We start from the raw sequence: 17,772 nt of genomic DNA on the forward strand, positions 1-17,772 counted from the left end.
GTAATTGAGATGTCAAATACCTCACCTGTTATACAGGCCTTGGTAATTGAGATGTTGACTACCTCACCTGTTATACAGGTCTTGGTAAATGAGTTGTTAACTACCTCACCTGTTATATAGGCCTTGGTAATTGAGATGTTAACTACCTTACCTGTTATACAGGTCTTGGTAATTAGGATGTCAACTACCTCACCTGTTATACAGGCCTTGGTAATTGAGATGTTGACTACCTCACCTGTTATACAGGCCTTGGTAATTGAGATGTTGACTACCTCACCTGTTATACAGGTCTTGGTAATTGAGATGTTAACTACCTCACCTGTTATACAGGCCTTGGTAATTGAGATGTCAACTACCTCACCGGTTATACACGCCTTGGTAATTGAGATGTCAACTACCTTACCTGTTATACAGGCCTTGGTAATTGAGATGTTGACTACCTCACCTGTTATACACGCCTTGTTAATTGAGATGTCAACTACCTCACCTGTTATACAGGCCTTGGTAATTGAGATGTCAACTACCTCACCTGTTATACAGGCCTTGGTAATTGAGATGTTACCTACCTTACCTGTTATACAGGCCTTGGTAATTGAGATGTCAACTACCTCGCCTGTTATACAGGCCTTGGTAATTGAGATGTCAACTACCTCACCTGTTATACAGGCCTTGGTAATTGAGATGTCAACTACCTCACCTGTTATACAGGCCTTGGTAGTTGAGATGTCAACTACCTCACCTGTTATACAGGCCTTGGTAATTGAGATGTCAACTACCTCACCTGTTATACAGGTCTTGGTAATTGAGATGTTACCTACCTCACCTGTTATACAGGAGGTCGTGGCTTCGATCCCGACCCTGACGCTGCCTACTGCTGTATAGTTGGAGTTGACAATGCCGGTTGTAATTGCCGGTGAAAGTCTCTCGGTGTCTTCGGGGTTCTCACTTTCTCGGATTTCTCTCTCAGTTCCTTGGACTTCTCTCCCAGCTTCCATGGGGGCTCTGCGTCGCGCCGCTGGGCTCGCCCCGCATCGCCTCCTTCACCTGCGCCGGCAGCGACTCGAACAGCTCCTCCTCCACCAGCAGCCCCCCGCGCCTCAGCTCCGCGCACTCCCCCAGCTCGGCCGGCAGCTCCGTCAGCCGGTTCCCGACCAGCTCCAAGCGGCGCAGCCTCGACAGCCTCCCGACCAGGCCGCTCAATTCGCGCAGCTCGTTGTTGGCGAGTGCCAGCGTCCGCAACCCCTCGCACCGGAACAACTCGTCGGGCAGACTCCGCAGGGCGTTGCCTGATAGACGGAGGGTGCTCAGCCGAGTCAGCTGGCACACCTCGGGCGGCAGGGCGGCGATGGCGTTGCGGCTCAGGTCGAGGACCTGCAGGCCGTGCAGACGGAACAGCCCAGCGGGCAGCTCGCCCCCGATGAGGTTCCCGTCGAGGAAGAGCGAGCGCAGCGCCGGCGAGCCTGCCCCCCCCGCCGCCGCCAAGCGCGGGACGCTCGCGAGGGCGTTGTCCGAGAGACGCAGGACGGCGAGGCGCTTGCAGGCGGCCGCCGGCAGCATCGCCACGTCGTCGCCGTCGCCCGGCGAGCGGAGGCCGTTGCGGGAAAGGTCGAGGTCGCTCAGGCGTCCCAGCGCCAGCAGGGGCCGCGCAAGCTCGGCGGGCTCCAGGCCGCAGCGCGTCAGCCGCAGCGTCTCCAGGCTGCGCAGCTTGCTCAGGGGCGCCAGCGACTCGAGGCGCGCGCCGCCGTTGTCGAGGGCGAACGTGCGCAGGCCGCCGCCGCCGCCGGCGACAGTGGCCAGGCCGGGCGGGAGGCGGGCGACGCTGGTCGTCAGGCGCAGGCCCTGCAGGCGCCTGAGGCCGCCCAGCGGCTTGAGGAGCGCCGGCGTCAGGGGCCCCTCCAGGGACAGCTCCTCCAGGTGGCGCATGTCACGCAGCCAGCCCGGGACCTCCGCCTTGATTGCAAACTTCACCTGCGAGAGGGCGCGGGGGGGGCGGATGGTGAATGTCGGTCCCCGACATTGTGACTTAAATACATTTGGTGGGGGAGGTGACTTTTTGGCGATGTCACGGCCCGGATCAGTGGAGCCGAATGGACCGCTCAGACCGAGCCACCCTCGCGCCCGCCCGCCCATCCACCCACGCACCTCCAGCTGGCGCAGCTCCTCGCTGAGGAAGGCGAGTGCGCGATTGTCGACGCCCACGGTGCAGTTCAGCAGCCGGAGCTTGTGCAGATTCACCATCTGCACCACCGCCGCCCCCAGCGTCACCCCGTGCATCGAGTCCAGTGTCAGCACCTTCGGTGGGGGATTGGGTACGAGGGTGAGTGAGTTGGTAGGTCAGTGGGTATGAGGGTGAGTGAGTTAGTGGGTGAGTGGCTGTGTAAGTTGGTGGGTGCATGGGTGTGTGGGTGGGTGGGTGTATGGGTTGGTGAGTGAGTGGGTGTGTGGGTGGGTGTGTGCGTGGGCGGTGTGTTGGCGAGTGAGTGGGTGAGTGAGCAAGTGGGTGGGTGTGTGCGCAAGTGGTTGGGTGGGTGTGCGGGTGAGTTGGTGGGTAAGTGGGTGTCTGGGTGAGTGGGTGGGTGAGTGAATTGGTGGGGGAGTGGGTGTGCGGGTGTAGATGGGTGGGTGCATAGGTGGGTGGGTAAGTGGGTGTGTCCACGGGCACCTGTATCTGAGTGAGCCGGTATGTGTCCACTGGCACCGCTGCCAGCTTGGAGAGATGTAGCTCGCTTTCGCCCTGCGCATTGATCGCCAGCAGCCCCGTCAGATGCGACAGGGTCCACGCTTGATCCACGTTCACCTGCCTAAGCTTATTTTCGCTCACCTGGAGCAGCAGCAGCAGCAACAGCACCAGCAGCCACGCGTGGATGGATTTTATTTGTTTCAGCAGCGAGGGCCCAATGAGCCGTTACGCCCCATGACGGTAAAGACGTTATACACATGTAGTGAGCGACTTTTGAGACACATCATGTAGAGGCCTTCTTATTTATTCTCACACTGGACGATACAGAAATATGAACGTCTCTACGTAGCTACACATAGCCGACCCTTCTACACAACCCCATCGTCGGCGTCCAACTACACGGTTATTTGACTAGCGCAGCGACAGCGACGATGAGAGCCCTGCAGGAGATCGGCCACGACGAAGAGAGATGACGGCGAGCGGCGACGCAGCCAGGACCCAGGACCAGCAACAGCACCGAACCTCTGGTTCGGTCCCCCTTATATACACCCCGGTGCAGCCAAGCCCCGCCTCCGGCCACGCCCCCTTCCAGAATCTTCAAGCAGGTTCCCGGAGCTTGTGGTCTCACTCAGCCTTTGACCTTCACCACCGATACGCCTCCCTTATAATTAGTCATTACATAACTTGCACATAGACTAACACGGCCCATAGACTCAGATAGAGACCCAAAGACTCAACATCCCCCGTATAGCCTCGACGGACTGTTGGGGCAAGTGCCGTTAGCGAGCACCTATGCAGACCAGAACGGCGGCACACGAGGGGGTGGGTGGCCAGCACCACGTTGACCACACAGAGACCCACAGTTTGTTGTCCTTACCCCACATCTCCGATCGGCGCGGTCGGCTCCGTCAAAGGTGAGGCGCTCTGCGTGCAGCGCACAGCGCGCTCTGCGAGCGGCTTCTCCTCACCTCGGACAGGAAGACAGAGAACTTGCACGCGTAGCAGGGGTCGTACTTGTCCACTAGGTGAAGGAGGAAGGCAAAGTCGTTCCGCACGTCCGGAATGTCGTCCACCCCCGTCTCCTGGCGCGCCTCCGCGAAGCTGTACTCCTTGAGCCTGCGGTGTCAGCGCCCCCCCCAGCACAGAAAACTCAGCGCCCGTCAACCCTCGTCCCAACGCGGAAGATCTCCCACGAAGCCACCGGTAGAACATTACTATTAGATATACGTAGCGGTGTCGCCGTCCGCGCTAACCGCATCTCCACGATCGCCGAAAAGCCCGCAGACCAAAGTCAGAAGGCTGCCGCACGGCGATCCGGTGCCACGCAACCGCTCTGCGGCAGCCCGCCGCCCCCCCCTCTCACCTGCCGGTCACCACCCAGTAGAAGACGTAGGCACAGGTGAGCGCGTAGACGCACATCGTGGTCGCGTAGGCCATCCACATCATGCGGAAGATGCGCCACAGCCCGTGGACGCAATAGAAGTCTCCGTAGCCCGTGATGTACTCGTCTTCCACGCAGTGGATGTGGTAGCGCATGTTGGGGCCGGCGTAACCGGTGTACGCGAGCACCACCAGCGCCTGCAGCAAGCGGGCCCCCGTCTGCCACACGTAGAGCCTGTGGAGCCCGCCGCTCGCCTCCGTGTGAGCACGTAGTTTCTTCACCTTCTCGAAGAGAGCCTTGGCCTGCTCGCCCTCCTTCTTGTCCAGGATGCGATCATCCGATGGCGTCCGCCGGCCCTCGTTCTGCTCCGGGGGGGGGGCAGTCGGGGGGCGGGGCGGCCTCGCCGGGGTCGACGAATCGGACGGAAGGCCGGGGCGGTGCCGGCGGAGACTCAGAAGGCAGTTTCTCCATGGGGAGTTTGTCGGATCTCGGGTCGCTGCAAGCGTGGGACGCAGAGACGCACAGAGACCCATAGAGACTCACAGAGACCCATAGAGACTCACAGAGACCCATCGAGACTCACAGAGAACTGCAGAGACCCAAAAAGATACATAAAGTCTCACAGAAACCCCTAGAGACTCACAGAAAGCCATAGAGACTCACAGAAACCCATAGAGACTCACAGAGACCAATCGAGACTCACAGAGACCCACAGAGACCCACAGAGACCCATAGTGACTCATAGAGACCCGCAGAGACCTATCAGGACTCACAGAGACCCGTAGAGACCCATAAAGACCCACAGACCCGCAGAGACCCACAGAAACCCAGAGATCCATACAGACTCAGACACCCACATCGTGACGCACATACACACGCACACCAAGATCCCCCGTATAGCCTTAACAGACTATAGGGGCAAGTGCTGTTGGCGAGCACTTATGAAGGCTGGAACTGTACATGAGGGGGTGGGTGGCTAGCACCACGCGTGGCCGCCTTTGTCTCCCCAGTGGCGATGTTTACACACCGCACCAGGTACTCATTTGAGGCTGAGTAGACCTAGGAGAGGCCCAGAGCTGGCACAAGTATGAACAACAGGTTACACTGCCCACCAGGGATTATTTGTCTGTCGTGCACCAACGCGCTGTCCAACCAAGTTACTACCTGCCCACTCCGAAGGAACGTGTTTCAGATAATCGTCGCCGGTGTTGGCCATGAGCGGTAATCGAACCTGGGTCGCCGGGATCATAGCGCAGCGTAGCGCTAACCGCTTCACTACCGTTCCCCACACACACACCACCAACCGTAAGCCAAACTGGTTATGAAAAGCAGGGGGATAGAAAGATGCGTGAACGGGCTCGCTGCCCCAAAACAGAGGTCGCAACCGGGTACCTGATACCCGTATCCTACCCAATACCCGGCTACCCGTACCCGGCCGGGTACAGGTACGGGTAGCAGTTTGCGACCCTGATGCGGCCGGGTACGGGTAGGCCGTGAGTCACTGGTGAGTAACTGTTTGTCACTCATTTCGGGTAGGGTACGGGTAGGGAACGGGTACCCGTACCCGACCGGGTACGGGTACCCATTTGCGACCCTGGTGCGGCCGGGTACGGGTTCGGGTAAGGAATCAAAACCCATTTGCGACCTCTGCCCCAAACCCACGCAGGGTCCCCCCCGAATGGAGAAAGGGGGAACTTTTTTTAATTTTGTTACTTAAGGGGGGAAGGGATGACAAAGGAAGGAAGGAGCCGTGGGCCGTCTCTTAGTAGTCAGCCCCCTTCTAACCTGCAGCTCCCCGCCGTGGCGGGCGGTGGCGGCTGCAGCGCCGCCGCCGCTGACGCCAACCCGTCCAGCGCGGCTTCGTGCACGGCGTGCGTGGTCCACTGCGAATCCATGCACTTGCCCAGCACGCACACAAAGTGCTCAATCTTGGAGCTCGTCTCCGGGAACCTGAACCAGAAGTTCCTGGTGGCCGTCAGGATGAGCGTGTGCAGCACGACGAGGTGCGGGAAGTATTTGCTGATCCACAGCACCGCGTTGTCGTAGCAGAACTGGTTGATCAACCGGTACTGGTACTGGTCGAAGCCAACCTGGGCGAGTGTGGGAAGGGCAAAATTAACAGGCGTGGCGGTGATGTCGCATGCCCCTCCGTTGCGGTGACAGAGCTGGCTCAAATCTGGCTTTTGCCTGATGATGCCGGTTGTAATTACTGGCGAAACGTCACCGTACTCAAGATCGTCAACGTTATGGCTTTGCTCTCCAACACACCGGTGTGCTGTACTAGGATATTACACTATACACTACACTATACATTACACTATAATGTACATTACAATATACACCACACTATAAATTACACTACACTATACATTACACTATACACCACACTATACATTACACTATACCAGACGTGGGCAAAGTACGGCCCGTTGGGCTTTTAATCTGCCGAACTTGTCCAAATATTATTATTATTAAATAAAATTTTACCTTCCTCCTGTAATGCCCCCATTTCCCCAATAGATGGCGCACTTTGACTAGGAGAGAGAGAATATTCGTATGAGCAATTCATGTTTCTATTGAAAGTAAGTTAACAGTAATATTTGGGTACAGTATTGTTTTTGGAAGCATTCACTGTAATATCGTATGAACGTTTACTTCATCGCATCATCATCGTATGAATGATGCGAGAAGAGATTAACGGGTTCTTATGCGATTTACGTTCTCGGCGCTTTCGCTCTCTAAATTACGGCTTGAATGAGGGGGAGGGGTATGACTACATCGCAAAATTAATATCTTACTAGGACTTTTATATAACAAAAGTTATATACATAACTGTTGCGCTTTGTGTAATTCAACAAAACAAATAAAACTTAAGTCCGAGTTCTCTCCGAATTTCACGAGTCCGTTCTAGACCCCACAGTTTTTTTAAAGAGTTTTAAGCACAGAAAATATAATTAAAGTTTGAAAAATCATTAATTATACAAACTTTTCAATAATTTCCTTCTTCACTTCGATTTAAATTTTCTTTAAAAACTTCTTCTCACCAACATTACCACTCATTACCACTTTCTCCGAAGGCAAGTTTGTAAAAGAAAACATGGTACAGACAGCAGACATCTTGTGTCGGGAGATCAAAAGCAAATTTGAAAAAGTCAGTTCATCACGCAGGACTGTGACTCGCCATGTGGAACTGATTGATAAAAATATAGCCAGTCAATTAAACGAAATTCCTTTGACTTATATTCACTAGCACTGGATGAAAGTACGGACGTAAAAGACACTGCTCAGCTCCTCATTTTTATCCGAGGCATTGAAGACAGTTTTGCGATAACAGAGGAGTTTTTGACCATGGAGTCCCTGAACGGAACAACGCGGGGAGAGGACTTGTATAACCAGGTATCTGCTGTGATCGAAAGAATGACGCTATCTTGGAGTAAACTTGTCAATGTCACAACGGATGGATCGCCAAATTTAACTGGAAAAAATGTTGGGCTGCTGAAAATAATCCAGGATAAAGTGAAAGAGGAAAGCCCTGTCCAGGATCTTATTTTCCTTCACTGCATCATCCATCAGGAATCCCTGTGTAAGTCTGTATTGCAGCTTAATCATGTCGTGAATCCAGTCGTACAACTTATGAACTTTATACGAGCAAGGGGACTTCAGCACCGTCAGTTTATTACCTTCCTGGAGGAAACTGATGCGGATCATCAGGACTTGCTGTACCACTCTCGTGTCCGCTGGTTAAGTTTGGGGAAAGTGTTACAACGAGTGTGGGAGCTGAAAGAAGATATCATCGCATTTTTGGAGTTGATGGGGAAATTTGACGAATTCCCTGAGCTAAGCGACAACAACTGGCATAGTGACTTTGCGTTTGCTGTGGACATATTTTCACACATGAATGAGCTGAATGTGAAACTGCAGGGGAAAGATCAGTTTGTTCACGACATGTACAAACATGTGAAAGCCTTCAAATCCAAGCTCACTTTGTTCTCCGGACAAATTGCGAACAAATCTTTCACTCATTTCCCACACTTGCCATGCAGGAAGAGACACCGCGAAACGCAAAAAAATACAGCAAATCGCTTGAGGACCTGCACGGAGAATTCTGCCGTAGGTTCTCTGATTTCGAAAACATTGAACAGTCACTTCAGCTGGTGTCCTGTCCCCTGTCACAAGACCTTGAAACAGCACCACAGGAGCTGCAGTTGGAACTGATAGATCTTCAGTCTGACTCTGTCCTAAAGGAGAAGTTCAACTCTGTTAAACTGAATGACTTTTATGCTTCACTTAACAGAGCCACGTTTCCAAACCTCCGGAGGACTACACAGAAGATACTGACATTGTTTGGCTCCACTTATATGTGTGAGCAGACATTCAGCGTCATGAACACTAACAAAGCCCATCACAGATCAAAGTTAACGGATCAGCACCTCAGATCTATCCTGAGAATTGCCACAACCAAAATAACTCCAAACTTGGATGCACTGGCAAAAATGGGAGATCAACAACGCTGTTCCCACTGAAACTGATTATGTGTTGCTGCAGCGAGGTTGGAGCAAAATCTCCATCACAGAGCCTGCGTTGCTGCTCTAACCTGTTAATGTAGATAATAAAGAAGTTCAAGTGAGGTAATTGGTTTGGACGCATGCCTCAGATGTTTTAATGATGTTTGATCAGTCACGTTACAACATGTTTTTGTATTGTTCATGTTTGTGCAATTTGTTAAATTGCCTTACAAATAAATGCTTTGCTACCTGTTAAAGGCCAAATCAATTCATGTAATCATTTTTACATGTCATTTATATTAGTTCACACAAACACTCCATCCATCTGTTCCTGGCCCGGCCACTGTCAAATTTTAGAACCCATTGTGGCCCGCGAGTGAAAAAGTTTGCCCACCCCTGCACTATACTGTACATTACACTATTCCTCGGGCAATTGCCGGTGGCGCAGCCGGCCTTACCGCTGGCAACCAGCGGTTCCCCCCCCCCTGCATGGTCGTGTCGAGCCGGCCCGAGGGGGGACCTCACCGTGTGGGCCCTGGGGTTGGCCACGAGCTTCCTCAGCACGGTCTCGTTCCACTCCTTCAGATCCACGTCGAAGCCTCTCGGCACCGGCACACACAGAATGCGCTCGTTCATGTTCTGGGCGGAGGTGGGGGAAGTGGGTACCACGTGACCATGACGTGACGCCGTGTGGTCTCCTTGAAGACGTCGCTCCACTCAGGTTCACTTTGCGCGATTCCCGGTGTGTACGGGGGGGGGAGGCAACCCATATCGACCCAAGATGTGCTCTCTAGCCAGCGCTCTGAGTGAGCTCGCACGTCGAGTTGGAACCCACGACCTCCTGCGTACCAGGCGAGGTAGTTAACATCTCCCAGCCACAGTGATGAGACACACGCGAAGTCCAAATATGCAGCAGGGGTCGGGATGGAACCTATGACCTCCTGCGTACCAGGCGAGGTCGTCAACATCTCCGCGATGTTATCCATAGCATGGCGGCGACATTTATGAATGTGCGTGGGGACTCTCTAGAGTCTAGAGCGTTGGAACGACGTACCTGCAGCATCCCGGCAAAGATGCCTATCATGAACATGGGCACGGAGAGCATGTCGCACAACACGTCCCACCAGGGCTGAAGGATCTTGAGGTCCTGGTGACCCTCCAATGAGAAGGAGGAGGTCAGGGCTCCGATGGGAATCATGACTCGAGCCGAGACTGCACACAAGCAGACACACACAGGCAGACACACACACACACAGGCAGATACACAAGCAGACACACACACAAGCAGACACACACACAGACACACACAGGCAGACACATACCGGCAGACACGCACACAGAGGGTCACACACAGGCAACAAAGACGCACACAGAGACACACACACAGGCAGACACAATACAAATGTCTCCCCGTGTAGCTCCTCTGACAGGCTGTGAGGCTTACAGAGGCAGAGATTGGCTCCACTCTCTCTCACCGCCCTTGTTTTATTATAGTAGTAGTTGATATTACAGTATTAGTTAGTATAGCAGTACATGTTTTATTACTATAGTAGTAGTTGTTTGTTATTTTATTGATGTTATTAGTGTTATAGTTGTGATTATAGATGTTGTAGTTGTTATTATAGTAGTTGATATTACAGTATTAGTTATTATATCAGTTCATGTTTGTATTACTATAGTAGTAGTAGTTGTTTATATTATTTTATTGATGTTATTAGTGTTATAGTTGTGATAATAGATGTTGTGGTTGTTATTATAGTAGTTGTTACAGTATTAGTTATTACAGCAGTTCATGTTTTTATTACTATAGTAGTAGTAATTGTTTATTTTATTGATGTTATTATTAGTGTTATAATTATTATAGATGTTGTAGTTGTTATTATAGTAATGATTATAGACGTGGGAGATGTTATTATAGTAGTTATACTTGTGATTATAGATGTTGTGGTAGTGCTGGTCGTTAGGCTCCACTTCTCCCGCCAAATCGCGACGGTTTGTTGGTGGTGGTTGAGGGAGAGGGCCGCGTGGGCGAAACCAACTCGAGCGGCGTGCGCGGGAGGGGTGAATTCAATCGGCGAACTTAAATTGTTTTAATTTAAGGGGGTAGACAGCAAACGCCACCTTTCACTAACGCTAGCAAGCCGTCTTGCTTCTTGTTGCTATGGATGAAACAATAAAACTATAAACAAGTTCGCTACATTTTTTAAGCGCGTCTTGAGTTGATGCCCCTCCATACTTGGTATAGTCTGAAACGTAACCGCGCCTTATCTAGTCTATGTTATTAACCATGGGCCTTAATCCGGGCTATGAAATAAAGTGCAATGTCACGTGCAATGGAGCTGACCAATTTAAACACACCCGCGAAATGTCAACACACGTGGCTCTTGGGGTGGTAACTTATAAGGGGTTGACAGCTGTGTAGTGTATAGTGTAGTATAATGTATAGGATGAACGTTGACATTTCTAAGGGCATGGGGGTGACCAAAAAGGCCTGAATTGGTCTGTAATCAAGTAGGGCACTGATAAAGGGGTTGACAGGTATGATTACAGACAGAGACCCATAGAGACCTAAACGAGATAGATAGAGACCCAAAGAGATAGAGACCCAAGAGAGATAAATGGAGACCCACACAGATACATATAGCATACTGTCAACCCATACGGTTTACTCGTATTCTTGTACAGGGACATTGAGTAACATAATGCGCCTATTTGTGTTTCTCCCTTGTGATGGGACTTTGCAGGATGAACGTTGAGATGTATAAGGGGCACGGGGTGATCAGTAAGGTCTGAATTGGTCTGTAATAAGGTAGGGCACTGATAAGGGGTTGACAGTTATGCTACTGACACGAACAGTGTGACTATGCATACGTAGCCATCCATAGTGTAGTAGTAACGAAGGACTTCGCCGACACACTGCTTGGTCTCCGTCACTCCTCTTTGTTCCCGTCGTTCGCACTCCGCTGGTCCCGACAGCGGACCAGCTGCTCCTCGCGCGCGCCCCGCACGCGCTCTCCCGTCAGTCGCTCCGCTCCCCCCGCTCCCCCCGCACACCGCTGGCCGACGGTGTGCTCGAAGCTCCTCCAGCCACGTGGCTGTGAGCCGCCACTGCACAGCCTTCAACAGCACTCGTGATGTAAAGTAAACGCATCGGCCGGTCTTGGTTACGCTTACTTCGCGCGTGTACAGCAGCTGTTGGATTTGGTTTGGATTCATTGCTGATCTTCCTCGGTTGATTCATTTTAGTTGCAATCGTAATTGGCTGAAAAGTTTGCCCCCAATTCGTGTTTGAAATATTTATTCTCACGTGGAGTACGCCACCCATGTCTGCCTTGTGCCATTTGAAGTGGGATTTGTATGTGTTGTGCATTCGTTCGTCACTCGAGCAGTGCGTCAGGTCGTGGACATAACACGACACTTCCACAATGATTAGAAACTAGGCTCAGGCCACGTTGGACTATACAGTACCTCAATGGCTCCAGTCCCATTCTGTCTGTGGTTTTGGCCCCTTCCAGTGTCTTTTAATTTCTTCTCTGCCCCCCTCCCCCCCTTTTGTGATCATCGGGCGTTATGGTTTTGTGCTTTAACAAGGGGTAACGTCAGTTTAACACGTAGGCTTTCGCGACCAATATTATTCATAATCAACGTTTTTGGGTTTAGATCGCGTTATTTATAAATGTGTCGTAATTGCCCGATGATGCTGGATGCAATTACCAGCGAAACGTCGTACTCAAATTGTAAATGTTGTGGTTTCGCGCTTCAACACACCGGTGGGCTAAAGTAGTGAACTAATTTGTCTTTTGTCAACGTGACACTTTTTTACTGATTGGCCGTGTCGGGTGGTGGAGGGTTACGACACATTTATAAATAACGCGATCTAAACCCAAAAACGTTGATTATGAAGGGGTAACGTGCTTGGGTTAGCTTATCTTCAAATTCACCGTCAACCCAGTGTACATTAACGCACTACACCAGTTCCAATAACCAACTAAAATGTGTTATCAATGCCGTGCAAATGGGCAAAGTGTGTTCACGTAGCCAGCACACAGTTGGACTTTCATTGGGGGTTCACTGCTAACGTTGGGAGGATACCCGAGAGATAATTTCGCAATTGTCCCAGAATCTCTGCTTTGCTTAGTGACCTTACGATCGCAGGTGCTGTGGCACCATCGGCATGCAACGCGACATTTACATTCCCCCTCCAACCCAGCTTAAATATACGCTCCAAGCTTGGTGGTGTTTCATTCTTCATCTGAGGACGGCTGCTTGCGTTGTAGCCGAAACGTCTTGAGAATTATTTTATTATGTTTTATTTTTATTATTTTATTATTTCCCTTCTACGTGACTTTTCCGAAAGAACCAAGAAGATGAATCCGTGCAGTCACGAAAGCTTTAAATCGAAATTTACAAGGCTGTTTAATAATCGCGGTCATATTGCTGTCACCCATCACCCCTGTCCGATTACGGTTGGGAGGAAATAAGGGGGGAGTTTTTAGACCAAGCAGCTACCAATCAAACGATTTGTTAAACATCAAACTTGGGTCTGATGGCAACCAAGCACGCTATTGGCATTGACGCATCATGAGGCATTGTAAAGGATTGCGCTTTAAATCCCATAAAAGTTGAAGGATTCATAATAAACGAATTGTCTAACTAGGATGTCTTGCATGCCTCGGCAATTACCAATACAGCTGTTGTTCATGATTCAAACAGTGTATCCATAACCTAGACACGTTAGCATAACCCAATACCAACCTGCAATAAACACTATAACGTTATTTCTCAACTAGGTTGTTGGGGGCCGCCTCCAAGGTTCGATGCGTACTGTCACCTGGTTGGGATTGCGGGATCGAGACAAGGCGACGTAGAGCTGCTGGCCGTGGGAGAAGACCGTCGTCTGCAGATCGATTCCAACGTAATCGAACGTCTGTCCCTGCGCCTCCGTCGTTCATGCAGGGGGCGCGTAGGTTTGCAGCACCCCCTGCATGAAAATGATGGGAAGTGCAGCGTTCATCACAGATAATAGGTGGGCGTTTATATTATTAATAGGATGAGCATATTTTAAAGGTCGATTGGAACACATTTTCTCCAAGGAAATGCATACCTCGAATTTTAATGAGTTATCAAGTTTTACTAACCATTTTATGAATGCTCTGTGTGCCCTCCACCTGCTGTACGGACAACATCGAGACGATAGTTGAATTCGTCCCAAACGCCTCTCAAAGCGTCTTCTTCCACTGAAGTCACCGCTGCCGTGATTCTGTTCTTGAGACCATCCAGATGTGTGTGTGTGTGTCTGCCTGTGTGTCTGCTTGTGGTGGGGCCTTACCATCAGCCCCACCAAAACTAAGCACCTGCCTGGGTATTTTGTACCATCGGACACTCCACCCCCACAACTCCCAATCGGTGATGGGGCAGTTGTGGAGAGAGTGGAGAGTTTCCCATACCTGGGCAGTGTGCTTATGACCGGCTCCAGTTTATCAGCAGAGGTCTCACTCCGAATCAGTCGAGCGGCAATATATTTTCATCGGTTGCGTAACGCTGTGTGGAAGCTACCTGGTCTGTCGCTCCGCACGAAGCTTCAGGTCTTCTCAACCACGGTCATTCCCTCCCTTCTCTACGCTTGCGAAACGTGGACCCCCCTAATGGAGCATCTTCGTCGGTTGTAAACATTTAGGCTGGCCTGCCTACGATCAATCCTGGGTTAAACCAGGCTGGATTGTGTGAGGAGCTCACAAATCCTTGAAAGATCTGGGTAAAGTCCCATCGGTGAGCTCCTCTGGCAGGCAGGGCTGCGTTGGCTGGGTCATGTAGCCCGCATGCCCAGCTACCGCATGCCTAAACAGCTTTTGTTCGGCCGGATCGAGGGGGCTAAACGGGCGCGGCACGGGCTAGAGAAGAGATAGAGCGATGTGGTACAGGAGGACGTGGAGTTGAGTGGACTTGCCGATGACTGGTACCAGCGGTGTCAAGATCGGTCTCAGTGGAGGAGGCTCGTGAAAGACGCTACTTGGCAGTTGGAGGCAGTCGCCCTCCAACAACAACGGAGGGCGGAGGAGCGACGCTCACAACAACGAGCGGAGCGCCGGGTGGCTAAAGCACAGCAAGTTGGTACAGTAGGGGGCACAGGTGGTGCATCTGCATCAGCCAGTAATCTCGGTCATCTCGGTCAGTCGACCCGTGGCACCTGCTGGGTCTGCCCCGTGACCTCCTGCCAGCGGGCGTTCGACACTTCACGTGGCCTCAAGGTGCACTTGGCCTGGCACAAGCGTCGTGGTGACGTCACCGCCACTTAGTGGCGAATGGCGGTTGTTGTTGTCTGCTTGTGTGTGTGTCTGTGTGTGTCTGCTTGTGTGTCTGTGTGTGTGTGTGCGCCTCTGTGTGTGTCTGCTTGTGTGTGTGTGTGTCTGTGTGTGTGTGTCTGCTTGTGTGTGTGTGTCTGCGTGTGTGTCTGCTTGTGTGCAGTCTCGGCTCGAGTCATGATTCCCGTCGGAGCCCTGACCTCCTCCTTCTCATTGGAGGGTCACCAGGACCTCAAGATCCTTCAGCCCTGGTGGGACGTGTTGTGCGACATGCTCTCCGTGCCCATGTTCATGATAGGCATCTTTGCCGGGATGCTGCAGGTACGTCGTTCCAACGCTCTAGACTCTAGACTCTAGAGAGTCCCCACGCACATTCATCAATGTCGCCGCCATGCTATGGATAACATCGCGGAGATGTTGACGACCTCGCCTGGTACGCAGAAGGCCATAGGTTCCATCCCGACCCCTGCTGCATATTTGGACTTCGCGTATGTCTCATCATCACGGTGGCCGGGAGATGTTAACTACCTCGCCTGGTACGCAGGAGGTCGTGGGTTCCAACTCGACGTGCGAGCTCACTCAAAGCGCTGGCTAGAGAGCACATCTTGGGTCGATATGGGTTGCCTCCCCCCCCCCGTACACACCGGGAATCGTGCAAAGTGAACCTGAGTGGAGAGACGTCTTCAAGGAGACCACACGGCGTCACGTCATGGTCACGTGGTACCCACTTCCCCCACCTCCGCCCAGAACATGAACGAGCGCATTCTGTGTGTGCCGGTGCCGAGAGGCTTCGACGTGGATCTGAAGGAGTGGAACGAGACCGTGCTGAGGAAGCTCATGGCCAACCCCAGGGCCCACACGGTGAGGTCCCCCCTCGGGCCGGCTCGACACGACCATGCAGGGGGGAGAGAACCGCTGGTTGCCAGCGGTAAGGCCGGCTGCGCCACCGGCAATTGCCCGAGGAATAGTGTAATGTACAGGATAGTGCAGGGGTGGGCAAACTTTTTCACTCACGGGCCACAATGGGTTCTAAAATTTGACAGAGGGGCCGGGCCAGGAACAGATGGATGGAGTGATTGTGTGAACTAATATAAATTACATGTAAAAATGATTACATGAAAGGATTTGGCCTTTAATAGGTAGCAAAGCATTTATTTGCAAGGCAATTTAACAAATTGCACGAACATGAACAATAGAAAAACATGTCGTAACATGACTGACCAAACATCATGAAAACATCTCAGGCCTGCGCCCAAACCAATTACCTCACTTGAACTTCTTTATTATCTACATTAACAGGTTAGAGCAGCCACGCAGGCTGTGTGATGGAGATTTGGCTCCAACCTCGCTGCAGCAACACATAATCAGTTTCAGTGGGAACAGTGTTGTTGATCTCCCATTTTTGCCAGTGCATCCAAGTCTGGAGTTATTTTGGTTGTGGCAATTCTCAGGATAGATCGTTAACTTTGATCTGTGACGGGCTTTGTTGGCGTTCATGATGCTGAATGTCTGCTCACACACATAAGTCGAGCCAAACAAAGTCAGTATTTTCTGTGCAGTCCTCCGGAGGTTTGGAAACGTGGCTCTGTTAAGTGAAGCATAAAAGTCATTCAGTTTAACAGAGTTGAACTTCTCCTTTAGGACGGAGTCAGACTGAAGATCTATCAGTTCCAACTGCAGCTCCTGTGGTGCTGTTTCAAGGTCTTGTGACAGGGGACAGGACACCAGCTGAAGTGACTGTTCAATGTTTTGGAAATCAGAGAACCTATGGCAAAATTCTCCGTGCAGGTCCTCTAGCGATTTGCTGTATTTTTTGGCGTTTCGCGGTGCCTCTTCCTGCATGGCAAGTGTGGGGAAATGAGCGAAAGATTTGTTCGCAATTTGTCCGGAGAACAAAGTGAGCTTGGATTTGAAGGGTTTCACATGTTTGTACATGTCGTGAACAAACTGATCTTTCTCTCTGCAGTTTCACATTCAGCTCATTCATGTGTGAAAATATGTCCACAGCAAACACAAAGTTACTAAGCCAGTTCTTGTCGCTTAGCTTAGGGAATTCGTCAGATTTCCCCATCAACTCCAAAAATGCGATGATGTCCTCTTTCAGCTCCCACACTCGTTGTAACACTTTCCCCAAACTTAACCAGCGGACACGAGAGTGGTACAGCAAGTCCTGATGATCCGCATCAGTTTCCTCCAGGAACGTAATAAACTGACGGTGCTGAAGTCCCCTTGCTCGTATAAAGTTCACAAGTTTTACGACTGGATTCACGACATGATTCAGCTGCAATACAGACTTACACAGGTATTCCTGATGGATGATGCAGTGAAGGAAAATAAGATCCTGGACAGGGTTTTCCTCTTTCACTTTATCCTGGATTCTTTTCAGCAGCCCAACGTTTTTTCCAGTTAAATTTGGCAATCCATCCGTTGTGACATTGACAAGTTTACTCCGAGATAGTGTCATTCTTTCGATGACAGCAGATACCTGGTTATACAAGTCCTCTCCCTTCGTTGCTCCTTTCAGGGACTCCATGGTCAAAAACTCCTCTGTTATCGCAAAACTGTCGTCAATGCCTCCGATAAAAATGAGGAGCTGAGCAGTGTATTTTACGTCTGTACTTTCATCCAGTGCTAGTGAATATAATTCAAAAAAATCAGATTTTTTGCTTAGTTGACTGGCTATATTTTTATCAATCAGTTCCACACGGCGAGTCACAGTCCTGCGTGATAAACTGACTTTTTCAAATTTGCTTTTGATCTCCGGACACAAGATGTCTGCTGTCTGTACCATGTATTCTTTTACAAACTTGCCTTCGGAGAAAGTGGTAATGAGTGGTAATGTTGGTGAGAAGAAGTGTTTAAAGAAATTTTAAATCGAAGCGAAGAAGGAATTTATTGAAAAGT

General features: G+C 51.0%; 2 protein-coding genes across 2 annotated transcripts; one reads left to right on the forward strand and one right to left on the reverse strand.

The window, feature by feature from the left end:
• Positions 1-311: 311 nt before the first annotated feature.
• On the reverse strand, positions 312-10,578 carry LOC144722927 (volume-regulated anion channel subunit LRRC8E-like). The gene is given in 10 exon segments (XM_078601353.1): positions 312-1,968; positions 2,143-2,292; positions 2,663-2,821; positions 3,649-3,796; positions 4,044-4,426; positions 4,428-4,557; positions 5,847-6,151; positions 9,092-9,205; positions 9,621-9,778; positions 10,494-10,578. Coding segments are annotated over 9 exon segments (2,538 nt in total). The 5' UTR covers positions 9,765-9,778; positions 10,494-10,578; the 3' UTR covers positions 312-963.
• A 4,430-nt stretch (positions 10,579-15,008) lies between these two features.
• Positions 15,009-16,665, forward strand: LOC144722948 (volume-regulated anion channel subunit LRRC8C-like). The gene is made up of 3 exons (XM_078601385.1): positions 15,009-15,189; positions 15,616-15,729; positions 16,657-16,665. Exons 1-3 carry the CDS (start codon positions 15,046-15,048, stop codon positions 16,663-16,665), a joined length of 267 nt encoding a protein of 88 aa, XP_078457511.1. The 5' UTR covers positions 15,009-15,045.
• Positions 16,666-17,772: the final 1,107 nt, after the last annotated feature.

Source organism: Lampetra planeri, chromosome 16, assembly GCF_965212315.1.
Source record: "Lampetra planeri chromosome 16, kcLamPlan1.2.h2, whole genome shotgun sequence".
Classification (NCBI taxonomy): domain Eukaryota; kingdom Metazoa; phylum Chordata; class Hyperoartia; order Petromyzontiformes; family Petromyzontidae; genus Lampetra; species Lampetra planeri.

Bases quoted from the DNA above. Each gene is read 5' to 3' on its own strand.
- LOC144722948 (XM_078601385.1), top strand. From the start codon at position 15,046: ATGATTCCCGTCGGAGCCCTGACCTCCTCCTTCTCATTGGAGGGTCAC. The intron at 15,190-15,615 runs GTACGTCGTTCC...ACCTCCGCCCAG, and splicing joins TCTTTGCCGGGATGCTGCAG to AACATGAACGAGCGCATTCT.